This window comes from Phyllostomus discolor, chromosome 7 (assembly GCF_004126475.2).
Source record: "Phyllostomus discolor isolate MPI-MPIP mPhyDis1 chromosome 7, mPhyDis1.pri.v3, whole genome shotgun sequence".
Taxonomy (NCBI): domain Eukaryota; kingdom Metazoa; phylum Chordata; class Mammalia; order Chiroptera; family Phyllostomidae; genus Phyllostomus; species Phyllostomus discolor.
The window spans coordinates 134,044,156-134,059,783 of NC_040909.2; the positions used below are offsets into that span (position 1 = coordinate 134,044,156).

At 45.5% G+C, this 15,628-nt stretch overlaps 1 protein-coding gene across 2 annotated transcripts in view; it reads left to right on the forward strand.

Moving 5' to 3' along the window:
* Window positions 1-8,914: 8,914 nt before the first annotated feature.
* PHF20L1 (PHD finger protein 20 like 1) overlaps window positions 8,915-15,628 on the forward strand; it is a 65,996-nt gene continuing 59,282 nt past the window's right edge. For both annotated transcript variants that reach the window (XM_028533634.2, XM_036031439.1), the window contains exons 1-2: window positions 8,915-9,203; window positions 11,266-11,385. In XM_028533634.2, coding sequence (XP_028389435.1) covers window positions 11,303-11,385 — 83 coding nt within the window. In that variant the 5' untranslated portion in view covers window positions 8,915-9,203; window positions 11,266-11,302. The remainder of the gene's footprint in view (window positions 9,204-11,265; window positions 11,386-15,628) is intronic.

A 15,628-nucleotide genomic window follows, 5' to 3' on the forward strand; every position in this document is an offset into this window, starting at 1 on the left:
GCACAGATTTGTGACCTAACCTGTCTGAGTGGCAATTTTCTCAATGACAAGCATAATGACATACTAATATGTATCAAAGGACGGCTTGGAGAATAAAATGAGAGCAAAAAATGAGAAATAAGTAAGTCCTCAGCTCACATGTGCGAGATGTGTTTCTTTCTTTCTTTCTTTTTTTTTTTTTTTTCCTATAAACCAGCTTCGGAGGCCCCTGTTGGTTAGGCTGGTAGAAAAGTTTATCCCATTTTTTCTTGGGGGTCCCCTTCCCCCTCAGATAATGCCACAGGCAGTATCTTCTCTAAAACCCACCCCAGACAGCACAAGCTGTTAGGAGAGCCTGCTCAGCCTGTGGTAGGCAGCTTTTTCAAAGCTGCCCCTCAAGGATTCTCCTGTAATCCCCGCCCCCCCTTAAGGGTGGGCTGAAACTGACTGCTCCTTAATATCCAGAATGAGATGAAAGTGCTGGGTCATAACCCACCACGATTAGGCTACAAAACGTTGCACCTTCTGTCTTTTTTTTTTTTTAATATTTTATTTATTTTTAGAGAGGGAAAGGGAGGAAGATAGAGAGGGAGAGAAACATCAGTGTGTGGCTGCTCTTCGCACGCCCCCTACGGGGATGTGGCCTGCAGCCCAGGCATGTGCCCTGAGTGGGAATCGAACTGGCAACCCTTTGGTTCCCAGCCCGTGCTCAATCCACTGAGCTACACCAGCCAGGGCAACACCTTCTGTCTTGCTGGGGCCTCTGTTACCTTCTCAGTTTGCATGGTCTGACAGTCGGAGAAGCCCACACGGCAGAGATCTGATGGTCGCCCGAGGAACTGAGGCCCTTGGCATCACAGCTGACCACCAGGGGAGTGAGCCTGGAAGGAGATCCGCCTCCAGCTGAGCCCCAGCTAACACTTTGATCGCAGCCGGAGAAACACCCAGAAGCAGAGGAGCCCATTTAGCGTTGCCCGGATTCCTGATCCACTGACACTGTGTGACCATAAACGGTGTTTCAAGACACCAAGTTTTGGGGGAACCTTCTATACAACAATAGATTACTAATAACATATAGTCCTAATAAAGGTGACCTTCTGAGCCATCCACTATCCCAGGCTACATGGTCAGTGTGTCTCTGCTGCCACAGTGCCATCATGAGAACACGGGCACATTTATTCAAGACTGCGTCCAGTCGCAGCTGCCTGGGTTTACCAGATAGCCAGCCATCCCGCTCTACAGCTGTTCCGGGAGCCTGGGATGCTCCTCCTTGTAATTCACAGTTCTCTTCCTGCTCACCCTCTTCCTGCTCCTCCCACTCTTTTATTTCTCATCCTCCTCCTTCCGGCGGTGGCTACTGCCGTCCAGAGGAGAAGGGGAAACTCCTTCTGAGTTCTTCAAGGCCCACTACTCCGCGTATGCCCACGGCACTGTCTACCTTCTGTTCCCAGACATTGGAAAGTGGAGAGGTCCTTCGAAGCCTCGAATTGTCATCATTTCTTTGCTGCCAAGCCGGCATGTCTCTGGTTGTACAAAAACAGTCGACAACTTTTTGTCTATTTGATTCCAATCAGTTATCTGTGCCAATATTCATACCTACATTTTTGGAAACATATGTCTCTCTCTGGTAGTTCGACTGCCCATTCCTTGGGTATCTGTCACGTGTCACGCAAGTAATTCATGGGCACGGCCTTGGAGCAATTTCCAAATTGTTTGGTTTTATGACAAGTATATGATGTGGGCAATATTAGGTTGTGACCAGATTGTAAGATCAGAATGGCACTGGGGTTATGTTGCCTGCAGGTGATGTGAGAGTAGGGATAACTATATAAATATTTGGAGAAAATAACATTTTAATTTTAAGTGGCATGCTCAGAAAAGACAAAGAAATCAGAGAAATGGTAAGCCAGGATCGATGGGGATTTATTGAAACTGGCTCACCTGAGCTTCCCTGTAATGGTACTGGAGCCGCTCACGTTCGGATGGCCAGGGAAGAATAAGATCTCTAAAGGTTTCAGTTTGATTTTTAGAATCTGCAATTTCCACACAGATTCACTGCAGTGCTTTTATTATTTGCCTTTAGATTTGATTTTGTTATCATTGATGATCTCAAGCTTTTTATCGCTGTTGTGTCTTTTAAGGATTTATACAGTATTTCTTGGAACTGCAAGAATTGCTGTCCCTCAAAAATGTTGCAGATATGTCCTTACTGTTTGCTCAGGGTTCATATTTGAATTGCAGTGGGAATATTTTTTTTAAAGACAGCGAGAGAAGGAGAGGGAGAGAGAGAAGGAGAGAGGCAGACTGAGAAATGAAGGGTGGGGTGGAGGAGGGCTGAGAGAAACTGATTATCTAGTGAGAACCCTGCGATAAAGTCGGAATAGAAGTTACATTCTTGGTGACAAGAACAGTGACTCATTCATCTCTGTAATCTTCAGGAGCAAATTCAGGGCTTGTCACAAAGTCAGTTCCCAGAAAATGTGTGTTTTTATGGAATCAGGAGAGAGAGAAACCGGGACGACCCTCAGAGATGACAATGACTAGACACACGGACCCCCGTGGCAACTAGTGGGAAAGGAAGGTTGGGGACCACCTTGCATTTGCATATCAATTATAATGTGCCCAACATGGAAGGCTTGTTCTATTTAACTTAATCCTCAGAACAACTCTGTGAAGTGGGTTGAAGTTCCCACTTACCTGTGAGGAAAGGGGCGCCAGGGAGGTGTCTCTACCCCAACCACTCTGGCAACAGCGTCAGGTCCAATTTACCACTCCTGGTCCCGGCCCCGGTCCAGACCTCTGGCCCCAACTCGCTTTCTTATTTTAAGCTGCTACTTAAAAACAGTAGTGAGGAGCAAGTTAATCTCTTGATTTCTTTCCAATCTAAGGTCTCCTGTGATCTTCATGATACCTATTGTTCAAAAAAAAAAAAAAGACAAAGAAAGAAAGAAAAGATGAAAATCAAAGGGCGTTTACCCTCAGTCCGGTGAAACTGGCTCTGTTGAATGTTTTTGCAAAGATACAAAAGAGGAAGCAATCCAGTCCCCAACCACAGAGTTAGTTGTGTTGCCTCAGTGTTTTCTACTATGGCAAAACCAAGGGCTGTGGCGACACCCGTGCAACTACAGCCTCTGCCCCCCCGGCCAACCCTCTCCCCTCCCCCACAGGGGCAATTGTTTCATCTGAATGTAAGGCACTTACCTTGGAGATGCTGGTATTGTTTTCTGGCCTTGATCAAGAGGACAGACACTTAGACAAATTGCAAGTGACCAGTTAGAGCACATACTCCAACCCCGTTCACCCTGCATGCTACTTGCCATTTTGATTTTTGATACTTACACTGTATCGAAATCACCCCTTGGTGTGTCGGTCTCCTTGACTATGCTAAGTGCCTTATGATCAGGAATTGAGTGTATTCATTGCTGTGCTCCTTAGACCTAAGCACTGTACCTGGCACATGTTCAGTAAATGCTTGTGGGGAAGAAACAGAAGTAGGATGATGTTTTTTATTTGTCAGAGCTCGAATCACAACTCTAAGGAACTATAGGGCAACAATAATGTTGGAGTCTGCATAGAACTCTTATTTGAAGTGTACTCATCCTTCCAAAGGTGTTTCCAATGCCGTTGCCTTTGTGTGGTCTTCCTTGATTTGCTGAGTCAGGATGAGCACACGCCTACCGTGTGTTATCTCTATTTCACGCTGATCAACATCTAGTTTTCTATTGTACTTGGTTGTTTCTGCACCCACCTCCCCAGCATGGCAAGTCACCTTAGAATTGGATGCTCAGTTTGATTTTTCTCTCTGTTCTTTCTGCATCACCCATTTTCCAGCGTTAGGTAGAAGCTGATGTAAGTCTGTTGAATGGATCAAGAAGCAAATGAAGGAAGAATGCACGCAGGCTCACTGTCTGCCATCTTTGAGGATGCCACTGAGCTGCAGCTCGCTTCATCCTCAAGGACAATCACAACCACTAAAAGGTTAAAGGTGTTGACTCTTTGGTCACTGTTAATCTGTACACCTATTGAGTTCTGTTGCCTACCCTCTCCTCTCCCAGGCTTAACAATCCCTGCCATGTGTTTCTGCATTGTAGGGACTGCCTCTAAAAGCCAGCACCGAAGGAATGAGGAATGCAAATGTTGAGTCAATCTCTCTCTAGATTTGACTTTCATTTGGTTTGCCTTTCTAGCTTTGCACACCAGGAAGAGCATTCTCAGCTTTGTTGGATGGCTGCGCGTGGTGGCTTGGAGTGACAGTTGGTGTAAATCAGTTGTAATGAATCTTGTTTTTGTCATCCAGCTTCCATTCTCTTTCTTTCAAATAACAGCAGCCCAAGTGTCTTTAAAGGACCCACTCATTCCCATGTGTCAGCCCACGAGGGCCAGTCTCGGCTCCTACCTGCCTAATCGGGGGTTGGACTCGGGTCCAGGAAAAATTAGTACAAGTTGCTCCCACGGCCACCATGCTTGGTTCAGAGATGGGCACCTGACTTCATGTAGGCCAATGAGAGAATGGCTTTTAGGACTTGCTTTTGTTTTATCGGGCTGTGTAACGACAAGTCTAAAGCTGTTGTGGGCCCAGATGAGGACGCCCAGAATCAAGCCAGACCACACGAAGCAGAGTGAAAGGTGTTATCATTTGAGCCCTGCCCCAGAAGTCAGACTCCCCCCTTTCTCATCTTCCTTCCATAAATAAATTCCGTTTATGTTCAAGTCTATTTGCATTGAATTCCAGTCATGTGCAACTAGTAGACTCCTGGCAGATGTTTCAAAACTTTCCTGTACGTACCAATCATTTAGGAATGCTTTTAAAATGCAGATTTCCAGCCTCCAAACCCAAGATACAGGTTAGGGCCCGGGAACTCGCATTTTAACAAACAGCCCCAGAAGGTCTAATACAGATGATGGGTGGAAGGACACATGAGAAACACTGATAGAGTTCATGGGCGATATAACAGTCAACCATGAAAATCAGAGAAGGTAAGAAGTATCAGCCCAACACCTGAAAGAGCCCAGGTTTGGTCCTGGTATGCAGAGGGGGAAACCCACTGAGCAGTCAGAAGTTGATTCCATAGTCAACGTCTTCCCATTCAGGAAATCTTCACCCGATTTCTCGTTCCTGTTTCATGCTGGGCTAGGCAGCATGGTCGTATGTCCCGGTTCGCCCGGGGCCGCCCGGGAATCCACCTGTTGTTCTGGTATAATCATTAATAGCACTTCCTTCCACCCTTGAAAGTGTCCAGGCTTGGATGAGACATTGTATGGTCACCTCGTTGCTTCGGGGCAATCTGCACAAAAAAAAAGAAGTTTTTCGTCATTCAGGATTCAGGCCTCTTGCTCCATTTACAAGCTTTTGCTGAGCCGTATACATATCTAATGCCTTTTGTTAGCAGAGACTGATACCTTAAAATCATTCCTGCCAACTCTAAAATTCTTAAAAATCTCAGAAACCCAATAGCTTCTGAATAGTATGAACTCCCAGTAAAAAAATAAATGAAAAAAATAAAGGTGTCTAGACCGTCCCATCATCCTTAGAATTTAGTCATTCTAGGAATGCAGGGCGAGAACCCAGAAACCAATGGGAAATAGAGTGTGTGGGCAGGACACCCTGTGGACAGATATGCGAGACGGCGCCTCCCTGTCGGGTTCCTGCTTGGCCTAGAGGTGGGGCAGCTGGAGGTGAATTCTGGAACAATGACCACTTCTGGTCAGGAGATAAAGGGATATGGTGACAGAGAGATAAGTAAGGTCTTCGGCAGGTGCAGGAAGTGATGTAAGAGCCATTTCCAAAGACTCCAAGCACCTGGAATCGAGCGATGTGTCAAAGTTGTCTATGACAGCAATTTAAATTTTTACTAAACTAGTTTATTAAAAAAAACTTTGAATTGCTTTGATTTCCTTCATTGGTGGTGATTATAAATATTAAAGCAACACACAAAAAATAGCTTTCTTGTGTTTTGTATGTACTCAGGCGATATCTGGTATTTAGTAGGGACTTCTTCCTTCCTTAAAGTAGGTGTATACTATTGTTAAATATTCCAGGAGATATGATGGCTCCATTTTCATATTTTAATGTTGGAGGACTGTAGTTCAGTGATTTCTGCCTAAGGACTGTTGTTTCAAGATAATTTGCCCAAACTGCTTGTTTGGTTCTGCTCAAACACAGCTGTAAGTTCTTTCTTTCTATATTCAGAGATGGAGTGACTGATGGATAGCATTAGCCATCTGGATGGGGGTGTGCGGGTGGGAGAGAGGGGAGGGGCCACAGAAGCGCACAGCTTCACTGCGTGGTCGGGCCATCATCCCTAGACTTCTCTGTATCTGGTAACCCGACCCTGGTCCTGACCTTTGTCTCTGCATGATCTAAAGAGGCAATGGTAGCCTAGGTGAGCTAACCGGTTTCATCAGACTTGATGTCCCCACTTCGGAGTTAATATTATGGAACACCCTCTTCACTTTTCTGAAATTCAATCCACACACAGTATAATTAATGTGTGCATGTACATCTTTTTAAACATTCATAAAATGACAACCTAATATATGAACAAACTTTATGGATATAATTCATAATAAAAATAACATATTTCAATTCCTAAGTGTCTGGTCATGATTCATAGAGACATAATAAAGTGGCCAAGTGCTTGGGCCTACATTGAGGTTTACCCTGAATGTAACAGCTACAAAAACAGAGCAACACAGGCCCCTCCTGTTAGTGCCTCAAAGGCTGTGAGTAGCTTTGCCATTGGTGACATGCTTTTAAAAGTGGGATAAACTCTTGGTAATGTTCGTAAAAAGGACAATCTTCCCTCATATTCCACACAAGCTTTTCCTGGAAAACTGAGTGCATATTAAAATCTTGCAAAGATACTTTGCTCTTGCGTGTAAAACCGAGTTCTGGGCTCAGACCATTATAAACGGGGTTTTCCACCTATCTCTCCATTATAAACAGGTTTTTCTACATGAATGTCCAGAGGGACATTCAGAAGTGGCGTATGGCCTGGGGTAATTCTTAAAGATACAGGACTGCGGTATGCATTCCAGCACGTCTACTTGCAGCTGTGCCTCCCCCCAAGTCCTGTGACAACTAAAAATACACGCATCCCTTTTCTCAAAGTGTCCTCTAAGGGGATGGCTTTGACTCCATGGAGAACACTCACCTATACAGAGCACCCAAGCCAGGAATCATTTACATAATGATTTCCATTTTTTCCCAAGTTGAATTGTTGGAGAGCTTCCTTGTGAAGTTCCAATTTAAATGAAACAATCTGTTTTTCCGGGCAGTTTGGTGGATTCTCAAAAATAAAAAAACAGTGGCTAGTGGATAGAATCTATGTACCCTTTATGTACATATTTTATTTAAATTACACACGACCTTAACTTTTCAGTGAAGCACAACAACAGATAGTTATTTGTTTTTCTCCCTGACTGACTTGTGGGTCAGCAGGGATGGTGCCAGGGTTCAGCTAGTTAACTCGAGGTTGAAAGTCAGATATTGATCGCTGGACTGCCCAGCTGTGGGAGAAAGCTTTCCTTACTTTGAACATCGCTGGCAGCATCTTATACACAGTCCTCAGCTGGAGAGTAATTAGCCTGGCTGAAAACAGCCCTTTAGCTGTGATGGAGACTGGACATGGGAGTTGCTAACACTTTTATCTTATTTACTGTGAGGTTGACTCTGCCTTCCAGACTCATAAGGTGGGTGTATCTGTCAGTTGGCTTAGCCTAAGTTGTGTAACATACAACCACCCAAATCTCAATAGCTTGAAACAACAAATATTTATTTCTTCCTTATACTATATATCAGGTGTAAATTAGCAGTTGGTTCTGGGCTCATTACATGGGTACACATAATTCTGAGGGTGGAAGGTATAATCCTGTTGCATTTCCAGAAGATTCTGGAAATACATGGTATAACTATGATGCGAAATTTCCCAAACATGGAAAGGGAGTTTAGATGCTGGGCAACCAAAATACAGGAGGACAAATATCCACTAGAGGCTGTCTTATGTATCTTTTCTATATATTGCAGTGCTCAGTCCAGCTCAGTAATATTGGTAACATAGCGACGAGTGAATGTCTGTTGAATAAAAGGATGTGAATACGGTTGTTTAACTTTCCAAAATTCACTATAATTGAAGCTTAACGAGACATGCTTTGCTATTTTAACTCCACACTGCAAAGCATGATAAATATAAGTGTTATTTGTATGCAATGTTGCATTTGGAAAGCTTGAGAGCTTGAGTAGTACACTGGGAAGAGAGAAAAAAAGATGCTTCATTCCAACAGGGCTTTGAATGTATTCATTTGTTGGTTTCATCTACAGTGGGGACACTTTCTTTTGTGCCTGGTGCACAGTTGGGACATGGTAGGTATTCAATAACAGTAGTTCTGCTATCATTAGCTGTGTAGTATTGGGGAAGTCACACACACATCTTAGTAATGTTGTATCTGTCTTTGGTAAGGATCTCCTAGACAAACGTGTGATTGTGGTTGTCATGTGATGTACTTACAGCAAGCACAGTGCTTGCCACAAGGTATTCCTTCAATACAGGTTTATTGACTTTATAAGAGTAACCATTTGCTCTATTTTTAATGTGGAAAGGGGCGGGCATCTAAGAAAGCGTGCGGTGCATTTACATAAGTTTGTTGAGGGTGCTGGGGTTGAAAAGTTGTGAGAACCTAGTTTCCGTCAAATCAACACTAATAATATTCAACAGGCTTCGTCCAGATCTATCAAAGGTCAAACACTTCGCTACTGCCAAAGGGCTCCCCGAGCCCTCCTCCCTTCAATCGCTAACTACGGCCCCGCCCGCTAGCTGTCAGCCAACCGCCCCAAACCCCGCCTCCCAGGGCGCTCCTCCAATCGGCTGCGCCGCCCGAGCCCAACCCTCGCGAGTCGCGGGCGCTCCCAGGCCCGCTTCCGGCGCGTCGCGGGCGGCTGACGTCGCCGGGGACCGGCGTCGCGTCTGGGCTGGCCGGCGGCGGCAGCGGCGGCGATGGCAGCAGCAACGGAGCGGGCGTGAGGGTTCGGACCTGCTCCCTCCCGCGCGACCCGTGGCCCGACCTGTCTCGGAGGTCCCGGTTTGATCCGCTCCTGCTCCCTCCCCGGCGCTGCCTGGGCGGAGGCGGAGTTGGAAGCGGTGGCGGAGGCCCGGGCTGGCCGCCCTGCTCGCGCCCCGGCTCGGCCTCGGACGGCCCGACTGCTGTGCGGACAGGAGGCCGAGTCGGTAAGAGGCGGTGGCAGCCGGGCTTGGCGGCCGCCCGGCCCCACCTGGCCGCCCGCCCGGGACTCCCCGACGCCGGGTGTCTCTCCCCGGCCCGCTCCCCTCCCGCGTCCCTCCCCAGAACTCGCCGCCCCTATTGTCTGGGCGCCGCCGCTCCCTCACCCCTCCCTTCCTTCCCCCCTGCTGAGGGCCGGACGGCTGTCAAACCTGGAGGCGTCCCCCGCTCCCCGCCGGCCCTGTCTCAGCCTTTCCTGCCTGTCTCCTGCCGCCCTCCTCCCGCCCCGCGTCGCTCCCCACCTTTTTTTTTTTTTTTTTTTTGGCTCCGCGGCCATTCTCTGACCAGGGCTTCACTTTCCCAGGGTAGCGTCTTCTTGCTCCTTTTCTCTTCCCACTCAGTTGTCATCTCTCACAACTTTAACCATCCTTTCCTCCCTCCAGTTTTCACTTTTCTTCCTGTTTTACCCCTCTCCGTTCTCTGCCCGCCTTTCTCTTTTTGCCCCAGGCACCCCGCTGCACACACTTTCCCTTTTCCTTAATTCAAGTCCCTCCTCACCCTCCGCTCTCCACCCAAGAACGAGGAAATCGAGCCTTTTCTGTTTACTCACACCGAAGTATCACTGGGGAATGATAAGCCCTGACTGTGTTAATTCTTAGGGGTGTTAAGTTTGAGCCTAGAAAACGTTAATGAACCCCTTAGTAAGTTCTTGCTGTGCTGAACAGCAGAAAGGTTGATTAGATTGCTACCCAGACATTTAAGTAACTGCCTTATATGTTGCAAACTGACCAGACCTCTATTAGAAATATTCATATTTTTGTTCCTTTGACACCAAATGACCTTCTGGCCGAGTTTGCTGTTAAACTTGAGTGCACTAAGCTTTGCTTGCTGCCTGGGCAGAAGGATGGTTTCCCCCAACCAAGAGTACTTAGGTTTGATTTTACACATTTTTATGGCAAAATTGGTGTTATGTTTCTCCTTACCTGTGGGGTTTTTTCAAAGAGTAAGGGACGGTTGGTTTTTATGTTTGTTACTAGGTTTCGTCCCTTTTGAATTTTGACCCGACCATTAAAAACAAATTAAATGTGCGTGTTCTTCTTGGTAAACTGGGAGAGAGCATTGCCATTTTAGTAGTGGTAAATATCAAAGGTTTTCGGGATCCCTTTGCACTCCTGATTACTTGTTACATTTGGGTAAAGGTGTCTCAAAATGCATGCATCCATATTACTGAGGCACTAGGGACGTGGGGAGAAAGAGGCTACCCCAAGTGTGCTGTGTGGCCGCGTGGCCTGTGTGGCCAGAGGGATAACAAGTACTCCACGTGGTGCCCCGGAGAGGAAGAGACACGGCTTTGTCACTTTCTCGTTTGAACATTGCAGCCACTGTCACCGTCTACCCCGAGGTGTTGCAGAAATGAATTCTCAGGTTAAAAAAAAAAAAATCCCCATCATTGTGGCTTACTGAATGTGAGGTGTAAGAAAGAAATTCCTTTTGCAACTTTATGTTAGGTTAAAATTATTGAGTCCTTTGCCACTACGGTGGAAAATCCTAAGTAATGAAAGGCCGTGCTCACCAAAGGAGCTGTTCAAGTCTTCGCTGGCAGGGGAGTGTGTCTGTTGCCTCTCCGTCTCCGCGCGTGCCTCAGTGTCTTACCAGAAGTTTTTTGTATTAAAAGACAGTAAATATCCGCTGAAATATTTGGTTAATTTATTCTCCTAAGAATTTCAGTACTTGTATTCTAGGGTACTCAGCCGTCTGATATTTCAGAGATGGAAAAACATTTTCAGTTGTTTTTGTGGAGAGTTTTTTTGGGTATTTTCCAAGTTAAAATTTAAAGCATTCTAGCCATTAGCTAGTTTTAGGGCCGATCTATTTATTGTTTTTAAGAACTTAATCTTTTTAATGCCTGTAAATTGCACAGTATTTCACCCAGAGATATTGATAATCACCATTCAAAATTTCTTAAACGTCTGGCAGTTATTTTAACTTCTCTTGTAATGTTTTTAAAATTTTGTTTAATTTGTTACACATTTGATGCATCAGAATCTAACTTTTTTTCTTCTTCTTGAGGTAGTGAAAAGAGAATACTGAAGAATAGGATCTCAAGATGAGTAAAAAGCCCCCGAATCGTCCCGGAATCACTTTTGAGATTGGTGCTCGTTTGGAGGCACTGGACTACCTGCAAAAATGGTACGGAGAGCGTGGGGCTCTTGACCTGGAGCCCGTTATTTCTAGTCTGCCGTATGCTGGCTTGTTGCTGTTCTGACAGTGGCAGGAACATTAATGTGTCCACATTTTGTATATGCACATACGTTATTTTTTAGTTTTCCTACTTTCCCACAGACTTTGTAGGGTTAGCATTTAAACACTGTGGCTAGTCAGAGTCATGTCGGTCACCAGCAGGTTAGGTGTTTGAGAACTGCAAATAATTAACTAGGAAATGGGATATAAAGAGTATCTGTATCCTTGTATACTTAACACGAGCTGTATAGTGGCGGGAGGGAGGGGATTCGTCCAGATAACCAGCTTCCCAAGTTTTGGATAAAACTTTCAAAACACAGGTATGCTGATGGTTAGCACAGCCATTCTCACGAGTTCAGCAACAACCGGAAACCCCTTGGCCTCCTCCTGCCCCGGAGAGCAGCGGCCTACGGGCCGAGGGGCACTGTCTCCGCACGAAATGGGCAGTCCTCTCAGACCCCTCCTTCTCCTTCTGTCCGGGCTGGGCCGTCTGTGGTAGGTGGGGAGTTCAGACGCCCCCTTGCCCCTCGTAGTGGTGGGAGAAATCAGTTACGTGGGGTGAAATCACCACCTGGAAAGGAGAGAAGGGGACACAACACACAGACGTCACCGGACCACAGTGGGATAACAAGGGTCCTCTGTCCGCATTTGGCCTCCCTGGCGCCTGGTTCTGCTCTCTGAAACTCGGACCTCGGCCCTGCACCCTCAGGGGGGCCCTGCGGGGCATCTCTCCCGGGAGCGTGGCTGCCTCGGTCCCTGTCCACGCCCATTTGCTCAGCACCTGGGGGACTGTCTGTCTGTCTGCCGGGCTTTCTGCCGTTTTCTCTCACTGTAACGCCCTTCGAGACACTGGGCGTTCTGTAGGTTTGCCTTTGATTGATGTGTGTTTAGTCGACTCCCTGGGCTGTCGGTGGCAGGTAGAGAAATCTTGTTCTGTTGTGATATCTGACTTTGGATCAGCCAGGGGTTTTTGTCTCTTAGCTTCTGGCGCTGGAGCCCTCCACAAGTCCCTGACCCCCAGGCTCATGGACTCTGGGCCTCTGCTTTGGGACAGTTTGAAAGTGCAGTTTGAAGTGGGAAGGCACAACTGTTTGGCCCTATTCTTTCCAGCTCCATCCCAGTGGTTCCTTCTTTGTAGGGGACATCATTGTTACTCGGGTGGAACGTGTACGCGGCAGTTCCCAGGAAGGGCTGGGGAAGCACCTGGGAGCCAGGCTCCAGCATCCCTCCTGTTCGAAAACATCACCTCCAGGCACTGCCAGGTGTTCGCCGGGGATCAGACACGCTCCTGCCGAGAGCCACTGCGTTAGCCCCTGCAGCAAAAGATGCCGGTTTGGTCAGCCATGGGCCGTCTGGGGGTCTGATTGACCACAGGAGGCTCTTTACTGTGAGGGCCCACTTTCTGAATCTCTGTGTGATAGAAGAGTATGAGAAATGTTACTTCTTACTTTGGTGTTAATCTGGGGTTCTTTTTATTCTTTTTAATTATCGGCTTTTTGAATTATTACTTAATTTATATTAATATGTTTTCTTAGGCTTTCAAACTGACAAAGTTGCAGTTAAACTAACACCCACTTTTGGAGAAGCACACACCTTATTACCTTTCTCGGGGACTTCAGGGATATTAGCATAGTTCACTTTGGTGTTAGTGAGAAATCCAGTTTGTGAGGAACTGTGTGCTTATTCAACAGTTGTTAAACTGGTGATCCAGTAGTTAAAGTAAAAAGATTATAAAAGAGAACCACTTTTAAAGTTCAGCCTGAGTGTGCCCTTAGAGTATACGGAATTTCAGAGAACAAATGAAAGTTGTAGCTTAAATTTTCATTGTCTTATGCTTCTCACCAAGAAATTCTTAAGTGCTTAGGTAGGGTGATAACATGCATATATACTCACTAAGTTTAGATTTAATTTCAGTGACCCCCCGAGAGGAATGGCCTCTTTAAGTAAACACTAACCAAAATAATTACATGTGACAATTACTGGAATTTGCCATCAGGTTGATTTTTTTATGTGCTTATTTACGTGAACATTTTTAGCACTCTGCTACAACTAATTAAAAAGGAATTAAGTGTGTTATATGTACATATCCTAGGTAATTGAAATATTGTGAGTTTATTTATTAATGTCAGTTTCAAGAACTAGTTAGACTTGGGTGACCTTATAACTTAGTATTAAAGTGCTTTATTGTAGGGCGATAATTAGTTGCTAAGATGGACTGAGTTTTGTGTGGGGCACAACAGTTGTTCAGTGAGACTTAACAGACTTTACTTCTAAATGAGATAAACGTTGTTCATGTTGTCCCATTTTTTAATTTCAGCCACAAGACAGAAGTTACATCAGCAGTCAAAACCAGTCTGATTTTACCACTTTTCTTACTGAAAAATATATAGAATGATTAGATACTTTAATGTTTGCAAGAGTGCAACATGTCCCATTCTGTATTTTGTGTAAATTTTATATCTTTTTGCTTTAATAGCAGGTAAAAGTATAGAAGCTTGAGTGCTGAGAAACTTTGATATTATGAGGCCAAAATAGTTAATCCCTGAAAACACACTGAAATAAGTGTGTTTATTTTGTAAACCCTCTCTTCGTAACCCTCTCTCCCTGCTTTCTTTCCTGGTCTCTCCTGCTGGACCCTCACTGGACGCACACCCTTCCACTCACCCAGTCGGAAAGGGATTCAGGCCCCGTTTGACACACCTGTCTCTCGAGTTACTGCAGGAATGGGATAGGGAGAGAGGGGCAGGAATGCAAATACTGCTTACTGTCACTGCACTCAGGCCGTGTAGGATCCATGCCGCGCCTCGTGTTAAGGAAGCAGCTCACCACAGGCTGGAATGTTACCTTTAAAGAGGAATGCAAAGGGGAAGCTGCAGTAGTCGAGCCCCTAAAGTGCGAATTTGTCCTATGTGTACACAGTTTGTCCTGTATGCAAAAGGACAGTAATTTTGTTATGTGCCCTATAACTAAAAGGATCAGCTCTCAGTTTAGTGGATAGAAATAAACTGAAGGTTGAGCTCCCACTTTTACATTTGGGGTCGCTTTGTCTTAATAGGAAGACTCGATGTATTTTTCATACTTTTCTTAGGAAAAGTGCATTGGTACTGCTTGAGTGAATTATATTCCACGGTCTTTAAAGTTCATAAAGATATTTGAGCTTGGGAAATACACTCTACATTTTAATTACTTTAAAAGTGATTTATTACTTACTTTTAAAGCAATCTGACAGCTGCGTTAGAACACTCATTGACGGTTTGGCTCTTCGCTGGTCCTAGCCAGTGCCCGTGCGGGAAGCCGCTGCGGGAGGCCGGCGTCTTGGGTTCCGGCGCGTGGTTTTCGGGGCCTGGATTTCTCCACGCCGGTTAAACCTAGCGCCTGCCGAGCAGTGTGGGTGCTCTACTTTCTAAAAATTTTGTAATTTCACTTAAAGCATTTAATCTCTTTCTTAATAGCTGTTTAGTTTACAAGTCCTTTAAAAGACCTTTAACACGGGAACGTTGACAGCGAGCACAAGCAGCCGTCTTCTCGGCGCCGCCGTGTTCCCACCGTGAGCTCCGTACGTCCGAACCTCACGTGTCGGTCTCACACCCTCTTTGTGCGGTAGCGTCGGGAGGACGACACGGATGCAGGTTGTTGGCACAGGACTGTGTGTGGGGGAAGGAAGGGTCAGAGCTGGGGCTGTGTTGGGGACACACTCGGGTGGGTTCCAGTTCAGACGGTCACTTTCCGATCTTGTGAACATCGGTAAGTCCCGACCTTCGCTGGCTTACCAGCAAAATGGAAGCAGTGTTACTGGCATTTACTTACGGGATTGTTTTAAGGCCCGGGTAAAATAATGTTTAAACCTGCTTCAAGTTCTGCACAATAATTCATAATTATAAAGCACTGAGGTAAACGCAAGTGAAGATGGAAAGCTGAAAAATAAATCTTTGGGGATGTGAAGACTTAAGTGTGTATGTTTTTAAATGTAGCTTTAGTGTGAACATGAGAATGGCCTGGAATGTAAGAGGGAAATTATGTCATTGCAACAAACTATAATCCTTCTTTTTGAGGTGATAAAATCTTTGTTTCTAGAGTTTTATCTAGAGTTTTATAATCTAGAGTTTTATAGTTTACAAAGCACTCTTGCCAATATTAAAGTATCTAATCATTCTACATATTGTTCAGTAAGAAAAGTGGTAAAATCAGACTG